The 15054-nt window shown below is 44.0% G+C and overlaps 1 protein-coding gene across 23 annotated transcripts in view; it reads right to left on the reverse strand.

Annotated features, from left to right (window-relative positions):
* Positions 1-15054, reverse strand: part of LOC121574320 (calcium-activated potassium channel subunit alpha-1) — a 251192-nt gene that overhangs the window by 70055 nt on the left and 166083 nt on the right. For all 23 annotated transcript variants that reach the window (XM_041886943.2, XM_041886938.2, XM_041887001.2 and 20 more), the window contains exons 9-14: positions 12512-12603; positions 5904-6014; positions 4214-4319; positions 2289-2371; positions 2130-2199; positions 1845-2000 (exon numbers count right to left, since the gene is read on the reverse strand). In XM_041886943.2, coding sequence (XP_041742877.1) covers positions 1845-2000; positions 2130-2199; positions 2289-2371; positions 4214-4319; positions 5904-6014; positions 12512-12603 — 618 coding nt within the window. The remainder of the gene's footprint in view (positions 1-1844; positions 2001-2129; positions 2200-2288; positions 2372-4213; positions 4320-5903; positions 6015-12511; positions 12604-15054) is intronic.

Here is a 15054-nt window from a genome sequence, read left to right on the forward strand (position 1 = left end):
CTATTTCTCCATGTGTGTTTACCAAATGGCACCCTATTCCCTATATAGCGCTATGGGTCCTGGTCAAAAGTAATGCACTAAATAGGGAATAGGCTGCCATTTGGAACATATTCTCTGTAATTACCTAGTAAGAGTTGTGCTGAGAACAGCTGTCGGACACATCACTCTTCACCTCGTTAAGAGGCCTCACAATAATCTGTCGTCAAGTAAAACCCACCATGCACTATAAGCATTCCGTTTATAGCATTATAGCCTTTAGATTCATATGTTTATGGAGATCTCTCTGAGGCATGCTGACAGAAGAGGCCACCTCTATTACATAACTATTTTAATTACACCTGTCCTCTCTCAACCGCACAATGGTGCCATTCAAAATAGATCATATTAGCATTTATTATAGTTTTATAATCATTTCATGTTCTTCGGTCAATCATTTTGACATCGACTTTCTGTTGCCAACGATTGTAATAATGTATAGTGTTCCATGTGTATTCATCCTGCTATTAAAACAGAGATGGTATGGTTTGAATATAGCGTTTTAGTTGACTGTTTTTGTTGAAAAATGACAGACTGAGTGAAGCAAGGACGTGCTGACTTGGTGACAGTATATCGTGTCCAAGTTGTTTCACTAGGCTTGGCCTAGCATGAGTTCTGACTGACTAGGGCTGTATCGCTTCACAACTCAACAAATAATGGTAATAATGATACTGTATGTCTTCATTTCTTCCTCTCATGTGAAGTGATTCCTCCCTTCTTTGTCAGATGTTCATGCAGGCTACATCATATCCACTGAGCTGCCATAGACGATAAGGGATGAGTTTCCTGAAAGCTTTTCAGCTGTCATATAGTAGATGATGAAAGCCCAATGTTTTAAATCCCTCTTTAACGAGGGCAATGCCTTTTCATTCACAGCTTATATCACCGGTTATGGTTTAGTGTCGATAGTCCATATTTTCTATATCTCTTAGTCTATGTTTTCATAAAGGAAATATGGCCAGCAGATGTTTCTTCTCCATCCAGCACTTGTCAGCCCACTCATTATAAACTCCTCCATCATCTTTATGACAAGAAGACCAGCTCTTTCAAATAGAGGAGCACCTCTTCAATGCTGAGTGCCAAAGATCCAACAGATTCCATATGATAAACCAGATTGACTGAAAGACCATTATGATTCTGAATGAAAACACTCCCTCAGAGACGTCTCACTCAGCAGACCTGAGCTCAGTCCTCCCATGGAATCACTTACAGTATCTATCCTGTAATACTACAGTAAATACCAAAGTAAAACAACATTGTGAATAGGTTGTGTTGATGTTACCTTACTGACATTTTGTAAACGTTACCTAAATGAAAGAGATCATTGTGAAATAGTTGTGTTTATGTTACCTTACTGTTATTGTGTCAACGTTACCTCTATGACAGACCTCATTGTGAAAATGTGGAGTTAGGTCTAGATTAAATCTGACCAACCCTTTTCGGCTATACACCTTTTAAAGGCAACGTTTACGCGTTTGCGGAGACCGCATTCACGGTAAACACTGCATACTATATGTTGGCTCAAACGGAAATTAAATAACCCTAACCCTAACCCTAACCCTTGAATGTCAATCACGCTATAACGCGGATCTTCTGCGGACCAGATTGAATCTAGGCCTTAATGTTACCTTACTGTCATTGTGTCAACGTTATCTCGATGACAGACGTGAAAAGGTTGTGTTAATGTTACCATACTGACATTGCGTCAACTAATTTGTGTTAATGTTACCTTACCGATATCGTATCACGGTTAGGTTGATGAAAGATATCATTGTGAAAAGGTTGTGTTAATGTTGTATCAACGTTACCTCGATGAAAGATCTCATGGAGAAGAGATTGGCCAGCATGGTGGAGAGGCCCTGGGCCAGACAGCTCTGAGCTATGAAGCCAGCCTTCAGCTCTGCTAGACAGATAGCATCATCACCTTCCTTCCAGTTCCAGCTAGGAATATTGAGCAGGTGAGCCTACACACACACACACACACACACACACACACACATTACACACTCTCCCCTCTCCAAAGATGTGTTTGAACCATAGTTATCATTATGTTTATTATTGCAGGAAGCGTAGGAGTGACGTGCTGACCCTACCTTGTTATGGTACTGTAACATTTGAGTGATAATTCGTATCTTGGGGGAATAGTTCTTGATAGAGATGACCCTACAAATTCAAAAAGAAAATTGAACACATACTGTAAACAGTCCTTTCCCCAGATGATTTATCGTCGTCACCATCATCATCATCATTACCTCATGATGTTGGAGGCATCTTCAGCATCGGGATCTGGACAGTATTTATTAGCCAGGATCAGACAGGCGTCTGCTGACTCAATCTATTCAGGGAACGATGAAGAGTTACAGTTAGAGAATACACAGCAGAAACCCTCTCACCTTCAAATATTACAACGTTTCAACCCAAGATTGATCTTTGTCAGGTCAAAGCAAAGGTCCAACTTGGATTGAAACGTTGTCACTCTTACAAGGTGGCATAAGGAGCCTTTTTTGTATTTTCTTATTGTCTTTTTCACGCACAGCCTTTCACCCTGTATCTACAGTATGGTGTAATATGATGTACAGTGGGGAAAAAAAGTATTTAGTCAGCCACCAATTGTGCAAGTTCTCCCACTTAAAAAGATGAGAGAGGCCTGTAATTATTACAGGCATCAACTATGACAGAAAAATGAGGAAAAAAATCCAGAAAATCACATTGTAGGATTTTATGAATTTATTTGCAAATTATGGTGGAAAATAAGTATTTGGTCAATAACAAAAGTTTCTCAATACTTTGTTCTATACCCTTTGTTGGCAATGACACAGGTCAAACTTTTTCTGTAAGTCTTCACAGGGTTTTCACACACTGTTGCTGGTATTTTGGGCCATACCTCCATGCAGATCTCCTCTAGAGCAGTGATGTTTTGGGGCTGTCGCTGGGCAACACGGACTCTCAACTCCCTCCAAAGATTTTCTATGGGGTTGAGATCTGGAGACTGGCTAGGCCACCCAGGACCCAAAATGCTTCTTACGAAGCCACTCCTTTGTTGCCGGGCGGTGTGTTTGGGATCATTGTCATGCTGAAAGACCCAGGCACGTTTCATCTTCAATGCCCTTGCTGATGGAAGGAGGTTTTCACTCAAAATCTCCGATACATGGCCCCTGTCTATTCTTTCCTTTACACGGATCAGTCGTCCTGGTCCCTTTGCAGAAAAACAGCCCAAAGTATGATGTTTCCACCCCCATGCCTCACAGTAGGTATGGTTTTTGGAACGCAACTCAGTATTCTTTGTCCTCCAAACACCGACGAGTTGAGTTTTTACCAAAAAGTTCAATTTTGGTTTCATCTGACATTCTCCCAATCCTCTTCTGGATCATCCAAATGCACTCTAGCAAACTTCAGACGGGCCTGGACATGTACTGGCTTAAGCAGGGGGACACGTTTTGCACTGCAGGATTTGAGTCCTGGCGGCGTAGTGTGTTACTGATGGTAGGCTTTGTTACTTTGGTCCCAGCTCTCTGCAGGTCATTCACTAGGACTACCAGTGGTTCTGGGATTTTTGCTCACCGTTCTTGTGATCATTTTGACCCCACGGGGTGAGATCTTGCATGGAGCCCCAGATCGAGGGAGATTATCAGTGGTCTTGTATGTCTTCCATTTCCTAATAATTGCTCCCACAGTTGATTTCTTCAAACCAAGCTGCTTACCTATTGCAGATTCAGTCTTCCCAGCCTGGTGCAGGTCTACAATTTTGTTTCTGGTGTCCTTTGACAGCTCTTTGGTCTTGGCCATAGTGGAGTTTGGAGTGTGACTGTTTGAGGTTGTGGACAGGTGTCTTTTATACTGATAACAAGTTCAAACAGGTGCCATTAATACAGGTAACAGTGGAGGACAGAGGAGCCTCTTAAAGAAGAAGTTACAGGTCTGTGAGAGCCAGAAATCTTGCTTGTTAGGTGACCAAATACTTATTTTCCACCATAATTTGCAAATAAATTCATTACAAATCCTACAATGTGATTTTCTGGATTTTCTTTTCTCAATTTGTCTGTCATAGTTGATGTGTACCTATGATGAAAATTACAGGCCTCTCTCATCTTTTTAAGTGGGAGAACTTGCACAATTGGTGGCTGACTAAATACTTTTTTTCCCCACTGTATAACAGCAGTACTTGCTAGTACAGTACCTTCACTCGGGCCAGATCGTGAGGGTTGAGAACAGATCCCTGGTAGAACTCCACTTGGGTAAAGTGGCGTTTGAACAAGGCTTCCAGCTCAAGATTAGGGGAAATACTAAAGGAGCAGAGAGGGAGAGAGAGAGAGGGAGAGTGAGAGAGAGTGTGATAGTGAGAGTGAGAGGGAGAGGGAGAGGGAGAGGGAGCAAGGACAAACACACGTTGGGATTTGAAGTTTTACTAATGAAGCAGAAACTCTTTCCAAGTGACTCACAAGCAGTGTGCTCTGTACTGTACTCAATCAAGGGGTTGGATCCCATAAAAAAAGACATACACTACATGATCAAAAGTATGTGGACACCTGCTCGTCGAACATCTCATTCCAAAATCATGGGCATTAATATGGAGTTGGTCCCCCCTTTGCTGCTATAACAGCCTCCACTGTTCTGGGAAGGCCTTCCACTGGATGTTGGAACATTGGTGCGGGGACTTGCTTCCGTTCAGCCACAAGAGCATTAGTGAGGTCAGGCACTGATGTTGGGCGATTAGGCCTGGCTCGCAGTCTGCGTTCCAATTCATCCCAAAGGTGTTCAATGGGGTTGAGGTCAGGGCTCTGTGTAGGCCAGTCAAGTTCTTCCACACCAATCTCGACAAACCATTTCTGTATTGACCTCGCTTTGTGCACGGGGGCATTGTCATGCAAACAGGAAAGGGCCTTCCCCAAACTGTTGCCACAAAGTTGGAAGCACAGAATCGTCTAGAATGTCATTGTATGCTGTAGCATTAAGATTTCCCTTCACTGGAACAAACGGCCTAGCCCGAACCATGAAAAACAGCCCCAGACAATTATTCCTCCTCCACCAAACTTTACAGTTGGCACTATGCATTCGTGCAGGTAGCGTTCTCCTGGCAGCCGCCAAACCCAGATTCGTCCATCGGACTGCCAGATGGTGAAGAGTGATTCATCACTCCAGAGAACGAGTTTCCACTGCGGCGAGCTTTACACCACTCCAACCGACGCTTGGCATTGCACATGGTGATCTTGGCTGCTTGGACATGGAAACCCATTTCATGAAGCTCCCGACGAACAGTTATTGTGCTGACTTTGCTTCAAGAGGCAGTTTGGAACTCGGTAGTGAGTGTTGCAACCGAGGACAGACGATTGTTCCGCGCTACGCGCTTCAGCAGTCCCGTTCTGTGAGCTTGTGTGGCCTACCACTTCGCAGCTGAACCGTTGTTGCTCCTAGACGTTTCCACTTCACAATAACAGCACTTACAGTTGACCGGGGCAGCTCTAGCAGGGCAGAAATTTGACAAACTGACTTGTTGGAAAGGTGGCATCCTATGACGGTGCCACGTTGAAAGTCACTGAGCTCTTCAGTACAGGCCATTCTACTGCCAATGTTTGTCTATGGAGATTGCATGGCTGTGTGCTCGACTTTATACACCTGTCAGCAACGGGTGTGGCTGAAATAGCCGAATCTACTAATTTGAAGGGGTGTCCACATACTTTTGTATAAATAGTGTAAGTATTTTATGCATACTACAGAAATACATTAGACCCCACATAAAAAAGGGGGGGGGGAGATTATGAGAGAAAGAACAGAGAAAATGACAATTTCCTATGCTGTTTGTTTATATTATTTCATGTTTAACTATGCTGTGTAATGGTTTAAAGCTAGGGAGCGAAACATGTACTTACTTATGGAGAAAAACTATTTCTACATTGACATCATCCCTGTCCTTGTGTAGGAAGTCTTTGAGGAAGTTGGAGACACTTTCGAGCGTTATATGACCACAGACCACAATGTGCCTGGAGAAGGGGGGGGAGAAATCAACTTGAGCAAGGCAACATAAATCACAACCAACACGAATGCCTCGAAAAGAACACTCACGTCATACCAAAGCACTCTCACAACTCTAATTCCCAATAAAAACTATTTATGTCAGAAAAATGTATTTTGAAAACTAGACATGACTTTTAGTGTTGTTGTTTTTCAGTAAAAGAAAACAAATCCCCATAAGAGTGAAAAGCGTAGTTTCCCCCTCCTTGTATGAAAAAATCCGACATGACGTGTGCAACCAAACCCTGAACTTTGAACCACTTTAAGGAGACCTAAAATATAATCCTACAGTACACTTCCTGGTTTTGATTGTCATCCGTTCTCAATAAGGAAACCGTTCCCTTACGCCAAACCACCCTCTGAGAGCCGAATACATGTTGACAGAGACATGTACAGCAATAGGCGCACGCTTTCATACAAGGCATTACTAAAAGCCTTGTAAAGTGATTTCTTGGTCTGCGGCTGACAAGAACTCTAAACAGAACATGAGGCTGGTTGACGTGTGGATGGCAGGATAGTTGAGTTCTATGTCAGACAGAGAGCACTGCTGACTTCAGGAGAAAGATGGATTTAGACAGATAGGGGATAGATCGGACTGGGGCTGGGGTCATGACTGGGGTGGTGACCTTGTTTGTCCCATGGTTCCACTCTGGGCTCCAGTGTGATGATCCACTCCAGAGACAGAGGCTCTCAGATAGAGGGTTTCACAGTAATACTCACATAGGAGCTTCACTCATACTGGAGTAGATTTGAGTCAGTTTGAACACAGATGCAGCTCCTAGTCTCTGTAACATATCAAGCTTGTTCAGGTGACTCAAAATACGTATTTTTTTGTTCTGTTCTCCAGCACAAAGCAAAGATTTTCGCAAGCGGCTAGGGTGGGTTTCCCAATGCCTCCATTGCTAAAGTATTATGTTGATACACTACATAATCAAACTAGGATTAAAGACAGTTTTAACCATTCAGCTTTACCAACGGTCTCATTTGTATTGCGGTAGGCCAAACTAACTCAACATTGTCGAGCCAATGTTCGACATCAAACCTCAAATAAAGAGAAACCCAAACATGCTCTTGTCATCAAGGGGATTACATTGGGCACAGAGACAGGCGAGCTACCCGAATTGTCCTAAAAAGACCTGTAAGACAATCTATGTAATGACAATGGCTCTATTTGAGAGATGTGCCAGATGACAATTCGCTTCTGCAGCTCTGCCCTGTATGCGCTTGGTAGAGTTAGACTGTCTGTGCATTGGGTTACTGACTCACTGAAGAACTGTGGTCTGGCCTGATCACTATACAAGACTTAACTCATCAAGCTCAATCTGTTTTAACAGAAACAAACACTGATCCAAACCCATGTTCTCATACTGGGAGATGATGAGACCATTGGATGATACATTAACTCCTGTTGTATATGAAAGACTTGACTGTTCCAGTCCAGATCAGTGTGTCCAAAGTGGCATTGAAACACATTGAAGAGGTCTAAAGCAGACTGATGCATACTTAAGTGGACTGAAGCAGACTGAGGCAGGCTGAAGCAGACATGATCTGGTGGACACCTGGTAGACATGGTGACAACACAGGCCTGGTAGCCATTGAACATAATGATCTTCACAGATCTGGGCTCTGGACTAGCTATCCAGTGATGGCATGAGGCTGTGAGCTCTCTGATGAGATCAGATTATGAGCAGAGGTCTCAGTGAGAAGCCAGCAGCTGTTGGCAGAAGATGATGTGTCCCATTCAGGGAGACAAAAACATCAGTCATGTTTTCCTACTCCATGTCCAGAAGTCATCTTCAGAGGCTGAGTATATGGGATTTGTGCAGTGTAGTAACTGGCTTTATTGTGGCTCCGTGTTAAGACAGGCACGGATGCACTCACACACACGCACGCACACACACAGTTCATCTCAGACATCTCGTCTCCATGTATAGATTAGTTATCAGTGGAGCTTGACAGATTTTTAAAGCGGAACAATTGTTGGGAGTATATACGCTTCAGTTGACTTCATTGCAGGATGGACAGACTACTGATCATTTTGCCTATTGGTGCGCTAGGGCTAGCATTATAGACAACAGCACAGTATCCAAGCCAAGGAAGGTATTTGGCTACATATAAGGAGTAGTAAGGATACATGATTCAACATCTATTCATTGGTTTGCAAAAAATATAACTTCCTTTAAGCTTATTCGACCCTGGACTACTCAATGAAATATCAAACTAAAAAAACTCAAGTTGTGTGTACAATCACAGTGGCACAGAACATATGACAAAATATTACACACAAATACCAAGCGCCACAATAGAGTTGCACAGCATCACATTAAATGCACGAGGGAATTCTGAGAACATGTATTACAGACCATGCAGGATATCAACCTAACAAATCATATAATCAGGAACACATTAAATACTTCACCACAGCAAACAGACAGCTCAAACACCAGCAACAGAGGCCACACCATTGATATCGCTCTGATCCTTAGGCTGACACTATAGGATGCAGAAGGAAAGGCAACAAAACACCAGATTTCTTGTGTTTTTCATTCAACAGTGACCTATATCTCTGTAACTAATGAAACACGGTGTAGCATAAAAAATACATTTTGCCACAGAAATGAGGAAGATATATTTGGACGCTATCTAACCTGAATACTGGAGATCTTATTCATACTGTAAAATTACTCATGTAGGTTATTCATGTTCAGTATCACATCAATTATGATATTTATTTATGTTAATACATGTGTATTAAATTCCCTAATGCGTACTGTACATATTATATAATATGTGTGACTGGGATGAGAGTCTCCAGGTCTCCACACCTCAGGCTGCAAGCCATCACAGGCACACAGAGAACTAACACATTCAGAGTACTGCAGGGTTCAGCCAGGGTTTAGGCCAGTTTCCATGCCATTCCCTCTGTTTCAGTGGGGGCTAATGGAAACCACAGAGCCCTAATAAGAACCACAGGGCCGTGAGTGCAGTGAGTCGAGAGCCAACAGAACGCTCGTCTTGATGACATCAGTGTAGGCGATGTGAGATCTGTCACTACGCTGACTGGTGTGTGTGTGTGTGTGTGTGTGTGTGTGTGTGTGTGTGTGTGTGTGTGCGCGCGCACGTGCCATTAAGATAAACCACTTAATGATGTGTAATATTAACTGGAAGTTGGATATATTCCTAATCCTCAGTTTCGTGAACTTAACTTGTTTAGCTTTTTCCTTGCCCAAAAAGTGTACTCTCCACAAGGAAACAATAAACCATTATGACAAATGTGTTTGTATATGTGTCTTGATCTGTACATATAAAGTATGAACCCATACATAGAGTATATAACATAATAATGCACAGATCCTGTTGCCAGTCTGAGCCTCTGTGCTAGACTGGCTGAACTGGGGGCCCGATTACTAACACATGTATGTATGAAGTATAGAAAAAAGAAAAGGAAAGAGAAAAGGAGAAAGGAGGAGGGGGAGAAAGACAGCGATGGAGAGGTAAAGAGGGAAAGTGGGAGAGTGTGTGAAAGGGGGAGTGAGGGAGAGGGAAAGGTGGCGAGAGGGGGAGTCGGCAGTTTTGACAAACCCTTCTCTCAACACCCTGTCAGTGAATGGAGACGCAGGGCGCAAGCCAAACATAACATCTCATTAATCTTGTCTCACTGACGGGGAAGGGGGTTGAGAGAGATGAAAGGGGTTGAGAGAGAGAGAGAGAGAGAGGGGAAGGGGGTTGAGAGAGAGAGAGAGAGAGAGAGAGAGAGAGAGGGGAAGGGGGGTTGAGAGAGAGAGATGGGAAGGGGGTTGAGAGAGAGAGATGGGAAGGGGGTTGAGAGAGAGAGAGATGGGAAGGGGGTTGAGCGAGAGAGAGGGGAAGGGGGTTGAGAGAGAGAGAGGGGGACGGGGGTTGAGAGAGAGAGAGAGAGAGAGGGAGAGGAAGGGGGGTGAGAGAGAGAGAGAGAGAGAGGACGGGGGTTGAGAGAGAGAGAGAGGGAGAGGAAGGGGGGTTGAGAGAGAGAGAGAGAGAGAGAGAGGGGAAGGGGGTTGAGAGCGAGAGAGATGAAGGGTTGAGTGAGAGAGAGAGGGGAAGGGGGTTGAGAGAGAGAGTGAGAGAGGGGAAGGGGGTTGAGAGAGAGAGGGGAAGGGGGTTGAGAGAGAGAGAGGGGAAGGGGGTTGAGAGAGAGCGAGGGGAAGGGGGTTGAGAGAGAGAGAGGGGACGGGGAAGGGGGTTGAGAGAGTGAGCGAGGGGAAGGGGGTTGAGAGAGAGAGAGGAAGGGGGTTGCGAGAGAGAGAGAGAGAGGAAGGGGGTTGAGAGAGAGAGAGAGAGGGGGTTGAGAGAGAGAGAGAGAGGGAGAGGAAGGGGGTTGAGAGAGAGAGAGAGGGAGAGGAAGGGGGGTTGAGAGAGAGAGAGAGAGAGAGAGAGAGAGAGAGAGAGAGAGAGAGAGAGAGAGAGAGAGAGAGGGGGGGGAAGGGGGTTGAGAGCGAGAGATGAAGGGTTGAGTGAGAGAGAGAGAGAGGGGAAGGGGGTTGAGAGAGAGAGTGAGAGAGGGGAAGGGGGTTGAGAGAGAGAGGGGGGAAGGGGGTTGAGAGAGAGCGAGGGGAAGGGGGTTGAGAGAGAGAGAGAGAGGGGAAGGGGGTTGAGAGAGCGAGAGGGGAAGGGGAAGGGGGATAAAGGAGAGAATGAGGGAGAGTAGGATAAAGAGAATGAAGAGAAAGAGGGAGAGAAAGAAAGACCAAAGAGACAGAAGTAAAATAGTAAGGTAGAACATATAAAGACGGTGAGTGAGAGAGAGAGAGAGAGAGAGAGTGAGAGAGAGTGAGAGAGCGCGAGAGGGAGAGATGCAGGAAGTCTCTTTATTCTGCTGAGTTAAACTATTAGGAGCAATGGGGTTAGTCTGGGTCTAACTAAGAGTCTGTGTTAGTCTGTGTGCTGTGCTGTTGAGACAGTAAAGTTTGAGCCACAAAACCAGGGATTCAGCCACACACACTGAACATACACACACAACACAACAATCTGTGTTCTGAACGTCCACACACACACACACACATCCGCACACAACACCACAACCTCTGGCCCACACAACTACGGCCACACAAACCAAACGACGGAACACCAAAGAACCAAGCGGGCAAAGCAAGCCAAGAGCAATCGAGCGCCTCCAATGAGAGCGAGGCATCCAGCATTCAGGGTGTGGGAGCTGACTGAAGATCAGGGCCAGAGTCATGTCGAGCAGAGATGATGCGAGTGAGCGGTTAATAAGAGTCATGTCACACAGTGATGATACGATGGGGCTGGCAGTGACAAGACAGGAAGCTGAGCTTTTTGTCAGGTTTGTCATGGGAACCATGAAGCGTGAAAAACCCAACAGAGCAGAGCTCAGGTCACAGAGAACATGCAGATAAATGAAAAAATAAATAAAAATAGCATGTCTTATGCGAAGTAACTCAAGCAAAATGAAAACAAGAAATGAAATCATATCCTGCAAGGTCATTGAGATTGATGATGCTACTAAAAGACCACCAATAATAATGCAGTTGAGGATTATTGTATTTTTCTATTTTCTTTTTAGAGCTGATAGTAGGGGTTTCATGACTATTCATTTTACAATTATGTATCATCATGACCCTGATTCGTCCTTATAGTGAGAGCACAATTGAAGGAGGAATGTCATTGGATGGTTTCGGAATAAATAAGTAGGACAACACATAACAGTACCGTACATACAAAATGAGGAATAAATCATCACATATTAATAGCATATGTCTATAATGTAGTCATGAAAGCTCTAGTTTTCAAATGAAATTAAAATGCAGCACATAGGATGTATCAAAGTAAAAAATAAAAAACAAAAGCACAACGATGGACTTCAGGTAATCACTGAGTGAGGGACAGAGTGAGAAAGAGAGAGAGAAAGAGAGACAGCAAGAGAGCGAGAGAGACAGCAAGAGAGACAGCAAGAGAGACAGCAAGAGAGACAGCAAGAGAGACAGCAAGAGAGAGAGCGAGAGAGAGAAAGCAAGCGAGAAGAGAGAGAGCAAGCGAGAGAGAGAGCGAGAGAGCGAGCGAGAGAAGAAAGACAGGGAGAGAGAGAGAACTAGAGAGAGACATAGAGAGAGAAATAGAGAGAGTAAAGGGACATGGACATGTGTGTCCTTATGGCCAAGGTCTCCAGTCACGCAGTGTGACTAAAGTAATGGTAACTTGGTGAATCAACCCCCATACCACTCTTAACCTGAGGGGGGCGCACTTGAGTCACACAACCACACCTTGTCTGGATTTGGACTTACTTTCTGCCTCGTGTTGAGTTATAACTCCCTCCGTATTTCTTCCGATTAAGGATGAGAGCAGCAATTTCTGGCACGTAGCGAGCAAACATGGCCTACATGCATGAAACAGAAAAAAGAAAAGGGCATGCAGAGAGGGTTCTACCGCGTACAAGGAAAGACAGCAGAACCTTCCGGAAAATACTTACTTTCTCCCATTAACCGCACTATAGGAACCACCATATTTCTTGCGGTTTCCTATTAACTCTATGATTTCAGGGACGTAGCTGGCAAACATGGCCTAAGGAGAAGATGGGAGACAGAAGAAGAGACTAAAAAAGAGACTGCGCCATAGAGGAGGTGGAGGGGGAGTCGGCTAGCGGGCCCTTGAATCCAAACAGATTTCTGGCGGGGGGGGGATAATTTTTTTTCTTAAGATATCAAATAAATGTGCAAATGCTGAAAAACTGGGGGATGATTGTGTCCAAATGTTTCTCTCGTAGTTCTCACTTAAAACTGACACTTTAAAGAAGAGAACAAACTAAGAGATAGAGAAATGCGTTGCCCAATCAAAGTTGTTTTTAAAGAATTTGGGGGTATAAATTGGAAGAAAATGTTTTAATTAAGAAAACCCCAGTTTTTAAGGGTCATGGGTTTCGGGAAGAAAAAATCTAAAGCGTAAATATCGCCACAGCCGTCCAACAACGGTCGATCTGTGAGAGGGTCTAAAACATCTGGAAGTAGCAAAGAGAAGAGGGGAAAAAAACCTATGTGCCATGTTTTGTCCAACAAACACCAATGATGTGGCAGGTTGATTTGAGCAGGCCGGCCTGATGGTCCACAGCTGCAAAACACATTAAGACTCATTTGGAGGGCAGTGGGAATGAGCTGGATGCATTTTGCAAAGTTGCAGCCTCCTGTCCTGTCCGGAGGTACTTCTCTCTTTACTGCCTATGTCAATAACAATATCCCGCTAGCACTGTTTAGCTATTTTTGATAACTCTTTAGCTGCTGAGCATTTTGCTAGCCATTTATCTACCCACTAACTGTTGAGTTGTTTGCTAACCATTTAGTTATTCACAAAGTGTTGTTTGTAAACCGTTTAGCGAACTGTCTAGATTGTTGCTAGCCATTTAACTACCCACTACCTGTTGAGTTAGCTATCCACCAACCTTTGAGAAGTTTGCTAACCTTATAGCTATTCATAAACTGTTGAGCTGTTGATTACTGTCTAGCTATCCACTAACTATTGAGCTGTTTGCTAACCATTTGACCATCTGTTGAGCTATGTGCTAACTGTTCAGCCATCCATTACCTATTGAGCTATTTTGTAACCATTTTGAGCCATTAACTAACCGTATAGCTATTCACAAACTGTCGAGCTGTTGCTTAATGTTTAGCTATCCACTAACTGTTGAGCTGTTTGCTAACCGTTTAGCTATCCACTAACTGTTGAGCTGTTTGCTAACCGTTTAGCTATCAACTAACTGTTGAGCTGTTTGCTAACCGTTTAGCTATCCACTAACTGTTGAGCTGTTTGCTAACCGTTTAGCTATCCACTAACGATTGAGCTGTTTGCTAACCGTTTAGCTATCCACTAACTGTTGAGCTGTTTGCTAACCGTTTAGACATCTACTATCTGTTGAGCTTTTTGCTAACAGTTTTTACGTGTACATTTTAGTCAACGCTCTTATCCAGAGCGACTTACAGTAGTGAGGGCATACATTTTCATACTGGTCCCCCGTGGGAATCGAACCCACAACCCTGGCATTGCAAGCGCCATGCTCTACCAACTGAGCTACACTCTACCAACTGAGCTGTTCAGCTATCCATGAACTATTGAGCTATTTCGTTACTGTTTTATCCATTAACCTTTTTCTAAGCCAATATACTCACAAAACCCAAATCCAGGGGAAATAATGTGTTACGATGTGAGGTTGATGTGAGAGCTGCTTTGAGTTTGATCTGGGTTTACAGCATCACCACAATGGAGTCTCCTGATAGGAAACAGAACTACTGCTGCTAAACCTAAACAGCCTCCAGGCAGAGTAACACTTTCTTTTTCTTTCTTTCTTTCTTTCTTTCTTTCTTTCTTTCTTTCTTTCTTTCTTTCTTTCTTTCTTTCTTTCTTCACATCGCTATGACGACCAAACGGCACACTCCCAAACAGCTGGGGGTCATCTTCTATCCCATCATATGAGATGGATCGAGTTAAAGGCTAACAGTCCAAACTAATGTAAATCTGTTTAGCTGCAGTGAGCCCCTTTTCCTCTAGGGGGTGCTGTTCTGACTGGGGTTAAATGTCAGGGTGTAAAGAGCTGCGGTCACTATGGTAACACTCAGGCTGGCCTAGGCCTGGTCTTCCTGCCACTGTGTTTGTTGGAATAGTGGGGAGGGACACGAGAGGAAGGGGGTAGTCTTGAAACCACAGACTGCTTTAAGAAGAACAGCAACAACAGCATTATCAGACTGCAGGTAGCAAATTATCTTAGAACTCTACTCTTCAGACAAATACAACCCACAAGCTACAGGGAGGGGGGCAAGAGGAGAAACTACAGTCAAGTACACATGCAGTGCCTTCGGAAAGTATTCAGACCCCTTGACTTTTTCCACATTTTGTTACGTTACAGCTTTATTCTAAAATTGATTAAATAAATAAAAATCCCCAGTAATCTACACACAATACCCCATAATGGCAAAGCGAAAACCTGGCACCATCCCTACGGTAAAGCACGGTGGTGGCAGCATCATG

Source organism: Coregonus clupeaformis, chromosome 1 (assembly GCF_020615455.1).
Source record: "Coregonus clupeaformis isolate EN_2021a chromosome 1, ASM2061545v1, whole genome shotgun sequence".
NCBI classification, from domain to species: domain Eukaryota; kingdom Metazoa; phylum Chordata; class Actinopteri; order Salmoniformes; family Salmonidae; genus Coregonus; species Coregonus clupeaformis.